Source organism: Mytilus edulis, chromosome 3 (genome assembly GCF_963676685.1).
Source record: "Mytilus edulis chromosome 3, xbMytEdul2.2, whole genome shotgun sequence".
NCBI lineage: Eukaryota > Metazoa > Mollusca > Bivalvia > Mytilida > Mytilidae > Mytilus > Mytilus edulis.
In genome coordinates, this window is record NC_092346.1 from 77684104 (window position 1) to 77704476 (window position 20373).

General features: G+C 32.8%; 1 protein-coding gene across 1 annotated transcript in view; it reads left to right on the plus strand.

Moving 5' to 3' along the window:
• LOC139517497 (sodium-coupled monocarboxylate transporter 1-like) overlaps positions 1 to 20373 on the plus strand; it is a 50638-nt gene that overhangs the window by 24812 nt on the left and 5453 nt on the right. The window contains exons 2-13 of the mRNA XM_071308636.1: positions 8730 to 9077; positions 9513 to 9581; positions 9841 to 9892; positions 10235 to 10302; positions 11927 to 12007; positions 13194 to 13267; positions 14998 to 15135; positions 16034 to 16169; positions 16632 to 16720; positions 18146 to 18258; positions 19119 to 19189; positions 19525 to 19611. Coding sequence (XP_071164737.1) covers positions 8736 to 9077; positions 9513 to 9581; positions 9841 to 9892; positions 10235 to 10302; positions 11927 to 12007; positions 13194 to 13267; positions 14998 to 15135; positions 16034 to 16169; positions 16632 to 16720; positions 18146 to 18258; positions 19119 to 19189; positions 19525 to 19611 — 1320 coding nt within the window. The 5' untranslated portion in view covers positions 8730 to 8735. The remainder of the gene's footprint in view (positions 1 to 8729; positions 9078 to 9512; positions 9582 to 9840; positions 9893 to 10234; positions 10303 to 11926; positions 12008 to 13193; positions 13268 to 14997; positions 15136 to 16033; positions 16170 to 16631; positions 16721 to 18145; positions 18259 to 19118; positions 19190 to 19524; positions 19612 to 20373) is intronic.

Here is a 20373-nt window from a genome sequence, read left to right on the forward strand (position 1 = left end):
TTGTTGTGTTTTGTTATGAAGATAACTCCCAGTCTTAGAAAGGGTTCTTGTCGATCAATGTTCTATGTTGTGTTTTGTTATGAAGATAACTCCCAGTCTTAGATGGGGACCTTGTCGATCAATGTTCTTTGTTGTGTTTTGTTATGAAGATAACTCCCAGTCTTAGATGGGGACCTTGTCGATCAATGTCCTTTGTTGTGTTTTGTTATGAAGATAACTCCCAGTCTTAGATGGGGTTCTTGTCGATCAATGTTCTATGTTGTGTTTTGTTATGAAGATAACTCCCAGTCTTAGATGGGGTTCTTGTCGATCAATGTTCTATGTTGTGTTTTGGTATGACGATAACTCCCAGTCTTAGATGGGGTTCTTGTCGATCAATGTTCTTTGCTGTGTTTTGTTATGAAGATAACTCCCAGTCTTAGATTGGGTTCTTGTCGATCATTGTTCTATGTTGTGTTTTGTTATGAAGATAACTCCCAGTCTTAGATGGGGTTCTTGTCGATCAATGTTCTTTGCTGTATTTTGTTATGAAGATAACTCCCAGTCTTAGATGGGGTTCTTGTCGATCAATGTTCTATGTTGTGTTTTGTTATGAAGATAACTCCCAGTCTTAGATGGGGTTCTTGTCGATCAATGTTCTTTGCTGTGTTTTGTTATGAAGATAACTCTCAGTCTTAGATGGGGTTCTTGTCGATCAATGTTCTATGTTGTGTTTTGTTATGAAGATAACTCCCAGTCTTAGATGGGGACCTTGTCGATCAATGTTCTTTGTTGTGTTTTGTTATGAAGATAACTCCCAGTCTTAGAAAGGGTTCTTGTCGATCAATGTTCTATGTTGTGTTTTGTTATGAAGATAACTCCCAGTCTTAGATGGGGACCTTGTCGATCAATGTTCTTTGTTGTGTTTTGTTATGAAGATAACTCCCAGTCTTAGATGGGGACCTTGTCGATCAATGTTCTTTGTTGTGTTTTGTTATGAAGATAACTCCCAGTCTTAGAAAGGGTTCTTGTCGATCAATGTTCTATGTTGTGTTTTGTTATGAAGATAACTCCCAGTCTTAGATGGGGACCTTGTCGATCAATGTTCTTTGTTGTGTTTTGTTATGAAGATAACTCCCAGTCTTAGATGGGGACCTTGTCGATCAATGTCCTTTGTTGTGTTTTGTTATGAAGATAACTCCCAGTCTTAGATGGGGTTCTTGTCGATCAATGTTCTATGTTGTGTTTTGTTATGAAGATAACTCCCAGTCTTAGATGGGGTTCTTGTCGATCAATGTTCTATGTTGTGTTTTGGTATGAAGATAACTCCCAGTCTTAGATGGGGTTCTTGTCGATCAATGTTCTTTGCTGTGTTTTGTTATGAAGATAACTCCCAGTCTTAGATGGGGTTCTTGTCGATCAATGTTCTATGTTGTGTTTTGTTATGAAGATAACTCCCAGTCTTAGATGGGGGTTCTTGTCGATCAATGTTCTTTGCTGTGTTTTGTTATGAAGATAACTCCCAGTCTTAGATGGGGTTCTTGTCGATCATTGTTCTATGTTGTGTTTTGTTATGAAGATAACTCCCAGTCTTAGATGGGGTTCTTGTCGATCAATGTTCTTTGCTGTGTTTTGTTATGAAGATAACTCCCAGTCTTAGATGGGGTTCTTGTCGATCAATGTTCTATGTTGTGTTTTGTTATGAAGATAACTCCCAGTCTTAGATGGGGTTGTTGTCGATCAATGTTCTATGTTGTGTTTTGGTATGAAGATAACTCCCAGTCTTAGATGGGGTTCTTGTCGATCAATGTTCTTTGCTGTGTTTTGTTATGAAGATAACTCCCAGTCTTAGATGGGGTTCTTGTCGATCAATGTTCTATGTTGTGTTTTGTTATGAAGATAACTCCCAGTCTTAGATGGGATTCCTGTCGATCAATGTTCTTTGCTGTGTTTTGTTATGAAGATAACTCCCAGTCTTAGATGAGGTTCTTGTCGATCAATGTTCTTTGCTGTGTTTTGTTATGAAGATAACTCCCAGTCTTAGATTGGGTTCTTGTCGATCATTGTTCTATGTTGTGTTTTGTTATGAAGATAACTCCCAGTCTTAGATGGGGACCTTGTCGATCAATGTTCTTTGTTGTGTTTTGTTATGAAGATAACTCCCAGTCTTAGAAAGGTTCTTGTCGATCAATGTTCTATGTTGTGTTTTGTTATGAAGATAACTCCCAGTCTTAGATGGGGACCTTGTCGATCAATGTTCTTTGTTGTGTTTTGTTATGAAGATAACTCCCAGTCTTAGATGGGGACCTTGTCGATCAATGTCCTTTGTTGTGTTTTGTTATGAAGATAACTCCCAGTCTTAGATGGGGTTCTTGTCGATCAATGTTCTATGTTGTGTTTTGTTATGAAGATAACTCCCAGTCTTAGATGGGGTTCTTGTCGATCAATGTTCTATGTTGTGTTTTGTTATGAAGATAACTCCCAGTCTTAGATGGGGACCTTGTCGATCAATGTTCTTTGTTGTGTTTTGTTATGAAGATAACTCCCAGTCTTAGATGGGGACCTTGTCGATCAATGTCCTTTGTTGTGTTTTGTTATGAAGATAACTCCCAGTCTTAGATGGGGTTCTTGTCGATCATTGTTCTATGTTGTGTTTTGTTATGAAGAAAACTCCCAGTCTTAGATGGGGTTCTTGTCGATCAATGTTCTTTGCTGTGTTTTGTTATGAAGATAACTCCCAGTCTTAGATGGGGTTCTTGTCGATCAATGTTCTATGTTGTGTTTTGTTATGAAGATAACTCCCAGTCTTAGATAGGGTTCTTGTCGATCAATGTTCTATGTTGTGTTTTGTTATGAAGATAACTCCTAGTCTTAGATGGGGGTTCTTGTCAATCAATGTTCTTTGCTGTGTTTTGTTATGAAGATAACTCCCAGTCTTAGATAGGGTTCTTGTCGATCAATGTTCTATGTTGTGTTTTGTTATGAAGATAACTCCTAGTCTTAGATGGGGGTTCTTGTCGATCAATGTTCTTTGCTGTGTTTTGTTATGAAGATAACTCCCAGTCTTAGATGGGGTTCTTGTCGATCAATGTTCTATGTTGTGTTTTGTTATGAAGATAACTCCCAGTCTTAGATGGGGTTCTTGTCGATCAATGTTCTTTGCTGTGTTTTGTTATGAAGATAACTCCCAGTCTTAGATGAGGTTCTTGTCGATCAATGTTCTATGTTGTGTTTTGTTATGAAGATAACTCCCAGTCTTCGATGGGGTTCTTGTCGATCAATGTTCTTTGTTGTGTTTTGTATACTGTTGTTTGTCTTTGAGTCGTTATCCCTTTGGTATTTCCCTTCTCTTTATTCATCCTAGTCGATCTCTATTACACGACAAACATACTGTATTTATTGTTAATTAAAATTTTGTTCTCGTCCTGAACATACATGAAAGGTCATGAAATATTTGATACTGGACGTGAAGCTAACAACAATCAATAAATATTCGGTTAATTTTTACTTCATTTCTGTTGTCGGAACCATGACTTATAATTGCTGTTTCTTTTTCGTTTTGCTTTCATCAAATAATGGATCTCAAATTATGCTCTGCATTTCATTATCAATTTATCATATAAAATGCTCTCGTACATGCCCTTTCAATTACATAACATTAGTATGAATATACGGCGTAGAAATACCTTTGTGTCGTTTTTTTAAATGAATAAAACATAATGTCAATGCATAATTTGTCTTTAATGAGTAATTATAAATCAGCGTCGGGCTATTTGTCAAATTAAAGTTTAAATACATGAGAACAGACGTAAGTATAAAATAAATAACTAAACAATTTTTCAGAATTCATCCCGTCATACTGTAAGCTACATTATGTATCCGTAATAGTCTGATTGCATGCTAAAAAATAATCAGTACCCATTTTGGTTTTCTGATGTTTACAAGAACTCGACGATTTATTTTAGATTGACCGACCTCTAATTGCAACAATCTTTTTCCTTATTTAACCAGGTTTCAGGCGAAGCAATTTTCGTTTGAAAAGAATATGTTCCTTAATTTTCAACAGCTTTTATTTATTTGAAAGAAAATTCACCAACCCTCTTCATAAATTTTCCAAAGAGGATTCCGAATTTTTACAACATTTAACAAGCATTCTAAGAATATTGTATAGATACAAAGTCACTTACCGGTTAAAAAGTTATTGTACTGGAACAAAATTCTTACTTGATCTAGAACTAGTCATAGTGGAAATTATATAACAAGGTCCAAGTCCAAGACTCTGCATTAAATCATCAGACCGTAACAAAATTCAAACTTTATTTGGAACTTATCATGATATAACTATATACCAATTATCAAATCCATATTTTCAAGTATGACGAAAAAAAAAGTGTAGAAAACTTATTTGGCGGACTCACGGATAGACAGACAGACAGACGGAGTGCAAACCTAAGGTCCCTTTCGACTTCGTCGCTAGGAAACTAATTACCGGGGAAATTGGAGCATCAGCTGCCATATTTATATCCACCGAACGTTGGCCAAAATTACGAAACATCTAAAGGAAACATCACTTAAATCGTAGTAAAGTATCAACTCGCAAACTATAGATATGACTCACAAAAACGGTCGATGTGCATGTGATCCCATAAAAACTATTAATATAAAAAAACAGGTTAACATAAAAATACAAATGAATGATTTGATTTTTCATTTTGATGATCTCATTTCTTAGATAAACATATGTAACCTGTATCAAACTGATGTGTTTGCTGGTCGAAATCGATCTTCCTACTGTCGCCTTCCCTAGTTTCATCTTTTCAGCTGACATTTCTTCAATTGCTGTACATTTTGAACATATACACAACCCATTTCCAATAAAGGTTCTTAAATTGAAGGTCGCATCAAATGCATACGGATTCAAGTTGGGTTGAATTATTGACTTGCAATTCATTATTATAATTCGTCTGCATTGTTTGAGCTTATCTTGACAAAATTGACCTAAACTGACTACTATAGCGGCTATATCATGTCAATAGTATACTTCAATAAATGTTTGAAACAGAAACAAAACCAAATTTTCTTAAGATTTTTTTGTCTCAAAATCGTAGAAAATACCTTTTAAAATGCTTCTAATATATTTTCGGTTTACATAAACACAACATGTCTATGTGGGTTAATGCGATATGTAAGTTTATTGACCTTTGTGATCCTGCTTGTTTGTTGTTTGTTGTTTGTAATTTACAGTTATGAGTGCTTCTTGGTTATAAATGCATAACTGTTTGAAGATACAGTCAGTTATATTTCAATGTTGTTGAGATAATACTGGGTCGCTATAAACCTGTCTGATGAACTCATGTATACATACTACAGTGTATTCGCACCACACTAGAATGTATTTTTATTTCCACTTTATGAATATTATCTTAAAGAACACAAACTATGATTTGTAAGTTCTATCCTTTGTTTTGTAACTTCTGTGTGTGTGTGTGTGTGATGTCTGATGGATTGTCTTTGTATTTTCCATGTTCCTATGCCCCCGTTTTTTTGGACTTTTTTATCAATTCCGCTGATCGTTGATACTATTTTATACAAAACAAAAGTGGTAATCCAACGGTAGTAAAAATGGCAGTATATAAATCAAAAAGGAAATAAATGTATGGTGAAATAAATATTTTCAGTTACGTTGTGAAAAGGATGATGAGTCGACCTACCATAATAAAATGTATTGTATTTTATTTATTAAAAAATCCAGTTTAACATTCCTTAATGATTTAATCTTGAAGTAACTTTTACTTGATATAGTTATGGGGGAAATAATTGTATTTTGCAAATTAATATACATGGTATACGAACAAAGAAACAAAAACATATATATTTAGAGAGAAAAAAGTATCAGCGCAATTTGCTTTCTTTATTTCGTATGGAACGATCATTTAACGTTGAGAGGTTGGTTATGAGTTTTTACATTTCTTAATTTTATTTTCATACCAATGAAGCATTAAAATATAATGTATACAAGACAACTGTCAATCTGACAATGATAAAAAAATTGAATACCCGAGTTATGGTCGTACCCTAACATGGTTTGGTTCTGGAAAAATAAACTACTTCCAGAAATGGAAAACAACTTCTTTTCGAATCTCAACACTCTCTCTTTTTAATCTCGATGAGTGGTCTAACACATGGTTAATTAAGGAACATCCAATACACTTCAATACAGCGTTATCATAAATGAATGACAAACGTTGTAGATGAGGAGAATGTATTCGTGTTTAAACGAATAATTTATGTCTTATTTTTTATGGCTCATTGGTTAGGTTCATTCTGTGTAACATAATATTATAAAGCATTCTAAAGAAGTTAATATGTTGACATGTTGTACAAGTGATGATTGTTTACACATATATACTTACTACAGAGCTACAGAGAATGATGCAGACTTTTATAATTAACCGCACTCGTACATAAATCATTTACAAAATTATGTCGAATGATAAACAAAACATTCGGGTCAAGATTATATAGAACCATATTCAAATGGTGCGACCTTGAATTTGTTTAAATCACAGGGGCAGGGGGCCAATTTAATAAATTAATTGGTGTAAATTTCAATATAGGCATGATACATGTACCATCTGACGTTTACAAATTACAAATACAAAACTGAACAAAAAAAATATACAGAAAAACTATTGAAAAGGGTTAAACTTTAATATGTTTTACTTTATGCTGTAATAAAAAATAATAAGCTAGAACATTTCACTGCATATACATGTACTGATCGGATGACATGCAGATACTATATATATTGAGTTTTCACAATGCTAGTAATCTAATTCACCCTTATTCAACAACAAAAACTTTATTATAAATCTTATGCAAAATTACAAAAAAATATTCTTTAAATATTTGTGCGTCAACACACTAAGCAAGGAATCATAACCCTTTGAAAAAAAACTCTGACTATGACAATCTACATTACGTTGGAAGCTGGATTTTTTCATAGTTTTTTTCGCTGAAGGATAAATTCATAATTATTATTTCATATATAATATACAAACAGGCACTCCGGAAATTTCCTACCATCCGTCTTTTATGTATCTCCTCGGCCTTTGAATATTCGGCTTTGAGTGTTTCTGGTGAAAGGAAATTTAGAAAGCATGAATGTACAGTTAGTTCGATTTCTTGTGTTGCCGGTTTTTTTTATTTGGCAGCACTGGGCCGATACTGCTGCTTAGAAGGAGTGTACTAACATGATTTTTAACAAAACTTTTCTGAAATTTGTCCGTTGATCAATATAGAAGTTCTATATAAAGAAAGGTTTCAACTCCCTCAGACAAAGTTGACTTAGATAAATTTTGCTTTTATTTTAGGTCTTTTATGGAAATAAAGCTCTTCAACGTTTTCAGTTCTTGTGTATCCTTTGCTATCAAATATTCCGTGTTGAGCGTTCTTATGAAAGATCTATGAAGGTTTATCCAGCTGTTTTGGACTCATAAAATGTTGAGTGTTGTATTCGTTATTTTTGTGCTTTCTTTATAGATTATCGTTGGTCATCTCAACGAGATTGATTTTCTCGCTTGAGCTGGTACAGCGAAAGTGAGAAAAGCAACCGAGTTGAGATGACCAATGATAATCTGTTTATCGCTATTTTACCTATGACGACGTTGTTAATTTCATGTCAATTTCGTTAGCAGCGCCACGTGGCCTCCTTAGTTTCTAGCGATAATTTTTCCATCTCAAGCGAGGAGCATGATATGAAAATTATCACAAAAAAAGATCAAAAGAAAAATGCACAAAATAGCGATAATTAACTTTATCATCCCGAGAATTTAGTGCATTAAAAAATCACCTTGTGTCTATAACTTCAATTATATCTGAATGTTCGAACCTCTACGAAGTTATTTTCTTCTTGAATGACAAGCTAAAATTGTATGGGTTATTGTTTTTCGCTAAAAATTGACGTAACTACATTTGTTGCTCATGTGGGCATTGCTTATCACTTGGTGTCCGTCGCCAATCGTCCGTCACATGATTAGTCAATCATTCCTGTTTTCCAGAAAATACTCAAACAAGAATGTGTCCATAGTACACGGATGCCACACTCGCACTATCATTTTCTATGTTCAGTGGACCATGAAATTGGGTTCAAAACTATAATTTGGCATTAAAATTAGAAAGATCATATCATGGGGAACATGTGTACTAAGTTTCAAGTTGATTGGACTTCAACTTCTTCAAAAACTACCTTGACCAAAAACTTTAACCTGAAGCGAACGGACGCACCTGTAGACGGACGAACGGACGCACAGACGGTACGACGAACAGACGTACGGACGAACAGAGGCACAGACCAGAAAACGTAATGCCCCTCTACTATCGTAGGTGGGGCATAAAAACACCAACAGGTAATAATAGGTGCACCGTTTACAGCTTCTGTAGTTCATGAAAATTGCTCAACCCTGCAATTGCTATATATAGAACATATGGGTAAGATGTATACATGCAGAATATCCGTATACGACAAACACGTTCAAAATGTGTACCTTTAAAACATCTGATATTAAAAATAAAGAGATGTGACATGATTGTTAATGAGACAAGTATCTACTAATAAAAGTGCAAGTGACGTGAATTCAAGCAAGTACTATTATGATTAGAGTTCACAGTACGGTCATCGTCATGTCTAATGATTAATATGCGATGTTAGAGTCTTCTTTTTAGATTAAATAAGTTTTTAATTATTGTAGGATATAATGGAAACACGGGTAGGCTTTGTAGCTGTTGATTATGTTGTCTTTGCTATTTCTGTCGCCATTTCTATCGGCATTGGCATTTTTCAAGCTATGGCAGGAGGAAAGCAGAAAACAACATCTGAATATCTGGTTGGGAACAGACAAATGAGTATTATTCCTGTGACCTTATCATTGATTGTGTCCTTTGAATCATCCATCATGATGTTAGCCTATCCAGCTGAAGTATATACCTATGGAATCATGTTTGTAATGAGTAGTATTGGTTTCCTGCTGGCTGTGCTCTTAGGAACTAGAATCGTAGTACCCCTAATCCATCCATTAAAAATAACAAGTGTATATGAGGTAACAATTTACTATTATATTTTATAATTTTTAAAATCAACACAAATACTTGCCATAATTTTTAAATGAAATCTAACTTTATAAAAAATTTAGCGATATTGTTTCTTCTATGTGCTATTAGTGTATTGAATAATACAGAATCTTTCACATGATTGTTGTAAATAACAGGAGATACAATGGACACATCAATGAAGCAGCAACCCGGAAAGTCTAAAAATATTAAAGCTATATCAATACATTTATCGTCTTGAACATGCATGACATATTTACCACTGGACGTTAAGCAACCAACAAGCAATCAATCTATTATACATCTACATAAATTATTGTTCAGTTCATTGTTCTATAAAAAAAAACTGACGCTACAATTATTAAAACGTTAAATGAAGTAAAGGATACCCACATTATACGTGAAATGTTTTCATTTATTTTCAGTATTTAGAATTAAGATATAAAAGCAAAGCAGTAAGAATACTGGGTACACTGTTAGGAATGCTTTCAAATGTAAGTAGTCAACCAATTTATCATAGTAAGTCATTGTATAACAACTTGTTATTTATTGGTCGAAGTACAAGCATTGCTTAGAAAACTAATTTTTATTTTACAATCTCATTTATTTCTGAGAATTTTTTTAATGTAAATAAGAAAGTTTTCTTTAATATGTGATTGACCAAACAAGATTAGTTACTACACATGTAGCTACCATTCTGATAAATTTACAGGGAAGATAAATAAAAATGAAATCAGTTGAATTTCATTGCAGGTAGTTTATATGGCATTTGTATTGTATGGTCCTGGGTTAGCCATCGAAGCAGGTAAATCTTTCTAGTATTCATCTAATTTTTCGAAGAAATCTGTAATTTTGAGTAATTTCAAAGTAACGGTAAAGTTCAATTTTACGACAGGTTCTATGATAATCTGGCTTCCTCTTAAAAAAAAAAGATAAGCAGCAATTTTATTTCAAATTTGCTGAACATGGCATTAAAAACAGTATAACATGTATAAACAATATCAGTAAGAAATGGTAAAAATAACAACAGACTCAGTACAGATTCAAGTGGAAAACTACTACCTTCCTGTTTCGTAATCTGATAGACATTTTTATTTAGTTTTTAAAGCAACACAAATATTATGATACATTTCGATTGATTTTTCAGTTACTGACTTTCCACTTTGGGCATCTGTACTCTGTATATCGACAGCATCTGTATTGTACACAGCTATTGTAAGTGTTATATAAAGGAATCTTCGTCAGTGAGAGAGAAAACATATAAAACATAAAAATAAAATGATTCGAGGTGTGTAGGACTAAGTAGACTTTTTCGTATTTTTGTGTTTATCTCTTTTTCTCTTTTTCTTATTTCACACGCTATTGAATTCAAAACTTTACAGGAACATCATAGTCTTTGCAAAGGCTTTTGAATTTTTGCAAATCGGATTAATGTAATATGATGAATAAATAAATTATGCATTGTAGTGACACACTAAATTATGAAACCTAATCATTAAGTTTAAGAACATTTAGCACTAGAATAATCCAAACAAAAACTTGTCGTTTGATGTGTTCGAGGTTTTGATTTTGCCACTTGATTAAGGACTTTCCTGAATTTTCTTCGGAGTTCAGTATTTTTATGATTTTACTTTCGTCAAAAATAGGATAGAAACATTCTTGAACATTTATACTCCCTGAAGAAATAAAGGCAAGATTTGTATACCGCTGTTCCAAATTCATAAATCGATTGAGAAAAAAACAAATCCGGATTACAAACTTAAACTAAGGTAATCATATCAAATATAAGAGGAGAACTACGACACAACAGAAACACAACGCTAAAATGTAACATACACATAAACAAACTATAATATAACAATGGCCATTTCCTGACTTGGTACAGGACATTTTAAGAAAAAATGGTGGGTTGAACCTGACTTTGTGGCTTGTCAAACCTCCTGCTTTTATGACAATGTTAAATATAACATTAAAATGACAACATTACATGACAGGACTACAATATAGATAAATGGGAGAACATATAAGACAGAGAAACACACAATAATCAAAAGGTATCAGGTTTACAATTTAATACGCCAGACGCGCGTTTCGTATTCACAAGACTAATCAGTGACGCTAAGATCAAAATAGGTAAAAAGCCAAACAAGTACAAAGTTGAAGAGCATTGAGGACCAAAAGTTCCAAAAAGTTGTGCTTAATACGGCTAAGGTTATCTACCTAGGATAAGAACATCCTTAGTATTTAGAATAATTCATATTTTTGCAAGCAGTAAATTTATAAAAAGGACTATATAATAGATATACATTATAACACCAATTAGAATTATATCATAAAATGCGAATACACTCATTATGTTGTTCCCTTCTTCCACACTCGAATCTTTTAATTTTTACATTTGCAAATACTTTTTCAAACCGTTGTGGATATAAAAGCATTAGTTTTGAAAAAGGAACAATATCTTTAGGGTATATGAAGGTAGTTAAGAGTAGTCAAATGAGGTTTTATTGTAAAATGAGGTTGCGATCATCTACAAAGGATTGCGATCATTAACAAAGGATTGCGACCTCCATTGAGAGTAAATCATCATCTCACTCTTTTTTAAAGAGCTCTTTAGTTAAAAGTGTTTCATTTCTCGAAGGGAAACTCGCTTCCAAGTTGAATATCGTATTATGTAAGTCTAGTAAGGATTAATGCAATTTTCTAAAAGTATTTCTGATCTAAAACTGTTTGAGGAAATATTGGATGGATGTTTTTATAAATGTGTCACAAAAAAAGTGGTTGAGATTCATTTTTATACAGTTACAATATTTTTAATGTTTTGCATACACTATTGTAGGGAGGATTAAAGGCTGTGATATGGACAGATGTTTTCCAGTGCTTTATTATGTTTACTGGAGTTTTTGCAGTATTAATTAAGGTATGTATTATTGTTTCTTTCTTTTCTTACTGATAATTTTTCGTTAAAATAACAACAAAAGCTTGATTTTAAACCATTATAGTTATCATTGTGGAATATATGCAAAATATGGATTTAAGGTATTAGATATTCATCGTGTGTCCAGATGGAACTATACACCAGGACGTTATACCTTTTGGTGTTTTGGTTCCGTGCAGTCTATAATATAAAGATATAGCCAAAAACATATTTCAACTAAAACCAAGTAAAATAGTCCAAACCATTTAAAAGTTACAAGTGTAAAAACTTGTTTACTATGCAAAAAGCTAAAATCACCCAACATCTATACCGCAAGATAGGGGTAACAAAAAATATTTTTTTTATACCTGGTTGTTGACAATTTTGACCAGTTGTATCTCCCTATGATGTTGAAGGTATACAATTGTTCATTTGTTCTTCAGTTTTCAACTAAAGATGTGCCAATGTCTGAATTAAACTACCACAACGTACCACAGTAGTAGTGCAATGCCTAACTATACACGTGAATGTTAAAATTCAGAGCTTCCATTGCAAACCTTGTTACTCATTCAGATTTTCGTCTGTATTGTTGATAGCGTAAATGTTATACGCTGTTCAAATAAACTCATCATAGAAACCAGCATTTCATAAAATTCGAGGTTTGGTCAACAATTTATTAGTAATTATGACAATGTCCATGATAATTCATATCAACATGTAAATGCTGACAACATATAGACAGATTTGTTCATAAGAACACAAACTCCGCTCTGTAAATATATATGCTACAATAATATGTTGACTGTCACTATTCATATGCAACTATTAAATTTTATACTTCGTGGGGGACAAACAGCATCACACACAGGGACAGTGTACACATTTTGTCTAAACTGATAAGTCAATGTCCAGGAACAGTAAATGGGCTACGAGCATGTACACATCAACAATCATATAATTCCTAACACAAATGCAGCTGCTAGTGCAGAAAGATAGCCATAACAAAACTGGTAAAGATAAAAAAAATAATTTAATTATCAAGTGTATTCTCATTAACATTAGTTGGGTGTGTATTATATCTGGTAGAGTGAATGATTTATGCTAACCGCCTTAGTGAAATGAGTTCTAGCATGTATTTGTTTGAATATGTTCTTATACATATAACTCGGACATAATTTCATTTTTAAAGGGAACATATGACGCTGGTGGACCTAGAGAGGTAGTTGATATTTCATCGCGAACAGGCAGAATGAACTTTTTTGAGTAAGTATGTTTTATATTATATTTTAGTAAGATGGACGCCACAACCCTTTTGTCCTACTCCACAGAAACGGTTGTCTATTATTTAAAAAAAAATGCAACCAGAAATCACAAACTTTTGATTCCAATATGTCGAATGAATGCTTGAATTTGCCGTTATGCTATTCAATTTCTGAAGCCATACCGTCTAATTGTTTTTATCAAATAGAAGGGACTTTTGAAATTGTTTCAATGAATTCAATACATGATTACAAATTCCTAAATTTCTAATTATAATTTTTTTAAATTGTTATTTTAAGCCATCATAGTTTTTAGCTCACCTGGCCCGAAGGGCCAAGTGAGCTTTTCTCATCACTTGGCGTCCGGCGTCCGTCGTCGTCCGTCATCGTCCGTCGTCCGTCGTCGTTAACTTTTACAAAAATCTTCTCCTCTGAAACTGCTGGGCCAAATTTAACCAAACATGGCCAAAATCATTATTAGGGTATCTAATTTAAAAATTGTGTCCGGTGACCCGCCCAACCAACCAAGATGGCCGCCATGGCTAAAAATAGAACATAGGGGTAAAATGCAGTTTTTGGCTTATAACTCAAAAACCAAAGCATTCAGAGCAAATCTGACATGGGGTAAAATGGTTTATCAGTTCAACATCTATCTGCCTTGAAATTTTGAGATGAATCGGACAACCCGTTGATAGGTTGCTGCCCCTGAATTGGTAATTTTAAGGAAATTTTGCTGTTTTTGGTTATTATCTTGAATATTATTATAGATAGAGATAAACTGTAAACAGCAAAAATGTTCAGCAAAGTAAGATCTACAAATAAGTCAAACATGACCAAAATGGTCTGTTGACCCCTTTAGGAGTTATTGCCCTTTATAGTCAATTTTTAACCATTTTTTGTAAGTCTTAGTTATCTTTTACAAAAATCTTCTCCTCTGAAACTAATGGGCCAAATTAAACCAAACTTGGCCACAATCATCATTCGGGTATCTAGTTTAAAAATTGTGTCCGGTGACCTGGCCAACCAACCAAGATGGACGCCATGGCTAAAAATAGAACATAGGGGTAAAATGCAGTTTTTGGCTTATCACTCAAAAACCAAAGCATTTAGAGCAAATCTGACATGTGGTAAAATTGTTTATCAGGTCAAGATCTATCTGCAACAAAAAAAGAGAGTTTTTAACGACCTCAGCTGGCTATACAACCCTTGCACAATCAACTGAATTTTGCAGAAATCATTAATAGGACAGATTGCCCTTATATGATAATTTTTTATTACCTTTTTGTTTTTTTTGGCAAAGGGGGAGCGGGGGTTGCGCAACAACAAAACAACTTCACAACTTTCTCATTACTTTGCATTTCTCGTTAGATAAATTTTACAAAATTCTCCCCTGAAACAACTGTCAAATTTAAACAAACCTGGTTTAAATCACCACTAGGATATCCAGGGACCACTGTGTATGATGACACTGCCTGCCCACATGGCTGAAATAAAACATAGGTTTCAAACGCACTTTTTAGTATTATATCTCTGAAACTAAACGACAGTACAACAGTTGCATTTTACAGGCATCAATTGTAAATAAAAATATCAGGTGAGCGACACAGGGTCCTTGGACCCTCTAGTTTTCCTTGTGATGTATGTATCTTTCTCGTGTTTAGAAAGCATATAAGGATAGCTGTTATGTACTTTGTTTCAAAAGAGTGTATATCAATAATCATTGCATTCTTTCAGTTTTGACTTGGACCCAACAGTTCGTCATACATTTTGGGGATTAGTAATAGGATCAGCAATACGTTTGATAAACATGACTTTCTCACAGCCAACAGTTCAGCGAATATGTGCGTTAGAGAAACAAAAGGATGCAAACAAGTAAGTATCTCTATACAAATAACAATATTTTAGAGCGTCACACCAACAATTGATAAATTAAATGTTACGGTACATATAACTCCAACATGGTGATGCAGTATATTATAATCGACGTAGCCTTCAATCTGCTCATCCTTTGTTTTTATGTATATACTTACTGCTATAATGTTGTCATTTTAGCGACATTTTTCAACATTGTTATATAAGCAGAAGGTTTGACTAGCTATAAAAACAGGGTCAACCCACCATTTTTTTGTAAAATGTCCTGTACCAAGTCAGTAATATGGTAGGCCTTATCAAATAGTTGGTTTCTATGTACCGTATGTTGGAGTTTGTATTTGTTGCACTTCCGAATCAGTGTTTCTGTTACTTTGTTTTTCCTCTTATATATACATTGTAGTTAATGTGTTTCCTTCGGTTGTAGTTTGTAACCCGGATTTGTTTTCTCTCAATTGATTTATGACTTTAAACAGCTGTATACTAATGTTGCCTTTACTATTTCTAAATAATTTACTGATTTACATTGTATCGTTCATGTGTTTTATTTGTTCACTCTTAGTTTGTTTTAGTTTTTCACTTGTAGTTTATTTTATTTTTTCCACTCTTAATTTGTTTTACCTTTTCACTCTTAGTTTGTTATAGTTGTTCACTCTTAGTATGTCTAAGTTGTTCACCTTTGTTTGTTTAAGTTTGGATTTATGAGACTTGAACATAAAAAAACTACTTCAGCCTCTTACTTACACTTATGAATGCTTTTAAACTTTTAAAGCAGAACAGGATTTGGTGTTTGTTTGATAGATTTCAACTGAATTAAAGATAAATTTTGACTAGCAATATGCTTCTCATAAAGTTCATGTAATATAAAATTTTATATAATGCATACTACTTTTTTTTGCAGAATGCTGTTCGTATCAGGACCTGCATTTCTTTTTACGTTATCATTAGCATGTGCCGAAGGGCTTGTAGCATATGCATACTTCACCACTCAGGGATGCGATCCTATTGCCTCTGGGGACATTAAGAAAGCAGATCAGGTAAATCGATTTTATTTTTTACTTTGTCTTCTTGAATTTTGTTTAGCACCTTGTTTAGATATATACTGGAATGAAATTAAAATTACTACTAGATCGAGGAAAGTTCTAATGCAGAAACCTAATTTATATTGAACACAAAGACGTATGATATATGCATACTTTTTTATTTTTAAAGGACTATGTAGATCAATTCATGACTTGTTTTATTTCATATTTTATTTTAATTGCCTGTTTGATGTCTAATAGACGTATACGAAACATATTTTAGTCATTTTGCCCAAACAGTGTTAACAAACATTAATAATTTTCTTGTTTTTACAACCAGAAAAAATAATCATTTACCTGCAAGTTACAATTACATTTCTAAATGTTAAAATGTAATGTAATGCCAAATTGTTTTATTTGAGTTAAAAGATAAGAACAGTTAAAAAAAATGATCATCGATTATTTCTTTTTGTTTAGATTATGCCGTACATGGTATTTCATATCTTCAGAAACACGCCTGGAATGGCTGGATTATTTATGGCAGCAGTTTTCAGTGCATCTTTGAGGTAAAGGCTTAACATAGTAATCAATGTGTAAATACTAAATAGTGGTAGACAAGTTTTATCCATGTTCGTCTCACCAAAATTTTATGAAACTTATACACAATGCTTATTACCACAAAACATAGATCAAGTTAGAATTTTGGTGGCGTCACTTTGACCGTTCGTCAGTTATATAACTTTGTATGATATGCAAGCGGGGGCATCATCTGTGTCCCATGGACAAATCCCCTTTTTATTGAATGTTTGTTACAGTGACTAACAGATTTCAAGTATGGGTATCGACCCAGTGCTAGTAATTGAAATAAACACTTGACAAATTTCATTCTACCAAGTCGCTTTCGTGGATAAGCCATCGTTAGGAGCGTTCAATCGAGACATTTGAAAGCTGTATAAACGTTACGCGCTATGCAAAAGAGCTTATAAAAAGATACTTCCATAGGTGAGGGTTTTTAGTTTTAAGATTTTGCCACCTTTTTCCAATTTGTTTATCATTTTATCAAGGTTGATATTTTAAATTTATTTTGATCAACACTTAACATAATAAAACATATGCAATAGGCAGACACAATTAACTGCCATTTTGCCCTCCGGTTGAGCCATATAAATGAAAGCGATAAATAGTTTCGATAATGATATTATTTATCTTTTCAAGTAAAAAATGCTTAGGATACGTAAAATTATTGATAAAATACCACTTCTAACCGTGTATTGAAATAAGCCCCGCCTACAAACCCAATATGGAATATTCACGGTCTCCCCGAAGTTGCTTTTTACCAATCATATTCCTAGAAATGTATGAGGGGTAAGATAATGTTATGTATCTGAATTGTTGAAAGCTTTCAGTCATGACAAATATTTAAAAAAAGAGACAAGAGTTAAAAAAAAAAGGAATATTCGGACCCTTTAGTCGAAAAAAAGCTAACAATACCACGAGAAAAAGACAAACAATAGTACACAAAACACAACATTGAAAACCAAAGACTGGGCAACACGAACCCTCCAAAAACATGGGGAGATCTCAGAAGCTCTGGAAGGGTAAACAGATCTTGCTTCACATGTGCCTTCTTCGTGTTGCTACTATTAAATACGCTGATTAGCTATATCACATGAAAATACATAACCGAGTGTGAAGTTATGAAATTAAAACTGTTTCTAAACATTGTTTAGAATTGCTCCTTTACGATCATGTGAAGATTATTAATGTTTACTGGATAAAAGCAGAAACGATTTTCCAAAGTTTTATCAAACCTTATCAATGAATGTACATTATAAGTATACTTACGTTAGTAAATGTTTTAAGTGCTGTGAAGATGCATTCTCGGACGCCTCTGTTTTACATCTGCTAGAATACGATCGTGGGATTGAATTTAACAAAATAAATAAGCCATTCGTTTTTTCAATCTACTTTAATTATATTTCCTTCCATAGTACCTTGTCATCGTTATTGAACAGTAGTGCTGCAATGGCAGAAGAAGACATTATACGACAAATTTTTAGAAATATATCTGATCACAAAGCTACAATCATTGCCAAGATTTCAGGTAAGCAATGATATGTTTTCAAGGTATATTGCATAGTAATAAACAGGCCTTTGGTAAGCGCTTATATTTGTCATGCAAACAACATATCTGACTTTGATATTCACTTAGTTGAACACAGTGATCTAAGTTTCCCTTACTTTGGACTTTTCGAGGTGTAAATTTTAATGCTCTATAATGAACGTTCTTTTTATATCATTTTCTCACATGTTTCTGCATCAACTTGAAATACTTTTTCCTGAAAAGATAGTGAACTAAATATTTGGAATAAACAGGGTTCTTACAGCACCTTCTCACTTACTTGTTAAGTTAAAACGACAGCAAAGAGATAAGTTAATCAATATATACAGAAACAATATTTAAAAAGTTTGGAGATCAGTTCATGTATTTGAAAATCATTTTATCCCTAGTTCTTCAATTGTTAGTAATTTTGTATTTCTGTATCATTTTAAAAAAGACTAATCATTAATCAAATCAACAAGGGCATTACGTTTTATAATTTATACAAGTATATTTGTCACATATCATGCATGCCCATGGCTGTACCTATTTGAAGTTAAAGTTATGCATAGTCCTTATCTTTATTGAAGTTCTTGTATAATATCATATTAATAATTAGTATTTCATTGGTATAACAACAGGAGTATTTTACAGATTCCGAGCTTCCAACCAATATTTCCGTTTGTTTTCTTAGCTGAAATATTTTACTTCTTATCATTATTATGAAAAGAAACAAAAAATTATTTTGCACGATTATATGAATATTGTTTTGTTTTTTTTATTTCCACTTGTAATATATCTTTTTAATATAGGTTTTCATTACTTTGTGCATATTTGTTTATCTTTTTTTCCATAAATTACAGTGGTTTTCTTTGGAGCACTTGGTGTTGGTCTTACATACTTTTTGAAGAATGTCAAAGGAATCATTTCTCAGGTACATAGACTTGTTTATAAAGTATATCATGCACATTTGGATTTGAATTTTGAAAGCATAATTCAGAGACAGATACATGTCAAATCTCCAATGAATAACCCTTGACGACATTATTACTGTTTCTTCGTTGTTTTTATCTTATGTATTAGTATGTCTACATTTATTCGATTATTTTAAAGATCACAAATGGGTATTAACCATAAAATTATATGAAATAGCATTATGTAAACAAAAACATTGTATATATTATGCATATAAACAAATTGAAATCTTTATTTGGAGAACTTATCGAATAAGTATCTTGCTGTAATTGAACATTTTTTTATACAATGCAGATAAGCACTAGTTTTACATCAGCTATCAGTGGGCCAATTACTGGACTGTTTTTGTTTTCTGCTTTTTATCCGTGGGGAACCAAAAGGGTGAGTTGAGCGAATTGAATAATGTAATCTACTTTATTGTATTCGTTAAATTTTTGTTATGTTTAGTCATAAATGATCATTGATGTACATGCCATGGTGTCGTCATACAAAACATTTCGCATCTTGCTTCTTTTTCTTTAAAACTTCGAACAATGCATGTAGTAAAAAAATTAACGGTACCAATTTTCTTGCACCAGATGCGCATTTCGACAATACATGTCTCTTCAGTGATGCTCGTGGCCAAAATATTTGCAATCCAAAGCTTATATAAAAGATGAAGAGCTATAATCCAAAAGGTCCAAAAAGTATAGCCAAATCCGTGAAATATAGAATATACTAAAGTTGACATTTTTGTCATTGTATTGTTATAAAGTAAACGCACATGGTGATTGAATTATTATCAATTGGTTACAAAGAAACAAAAAAAAACATGTTAAAATTGTAATCTTAGTGCAACTGACCAACTTATATTTGATCAGATTGATTAATATAGGTCATTACATTTTGAGGTAGAAATTTTTAAATCAAATAAGAATAGATGTATATTTCAAGATATCGATAGTTCCCTTACACTCGGATTTTCTGCTTTAAAATATTTGTTTTACCATCTCTAAAATTTTTAATAACTATCTTTCAACAGCATCTTTTAAACTGAACATTTACTCTACCGATCAAGGAAAATATATCCTTGCAATTATCCATACATCGACACACTAACTTTTATGAAAATGATATCGTAAAATCACTTACTAGTTCTTTGTT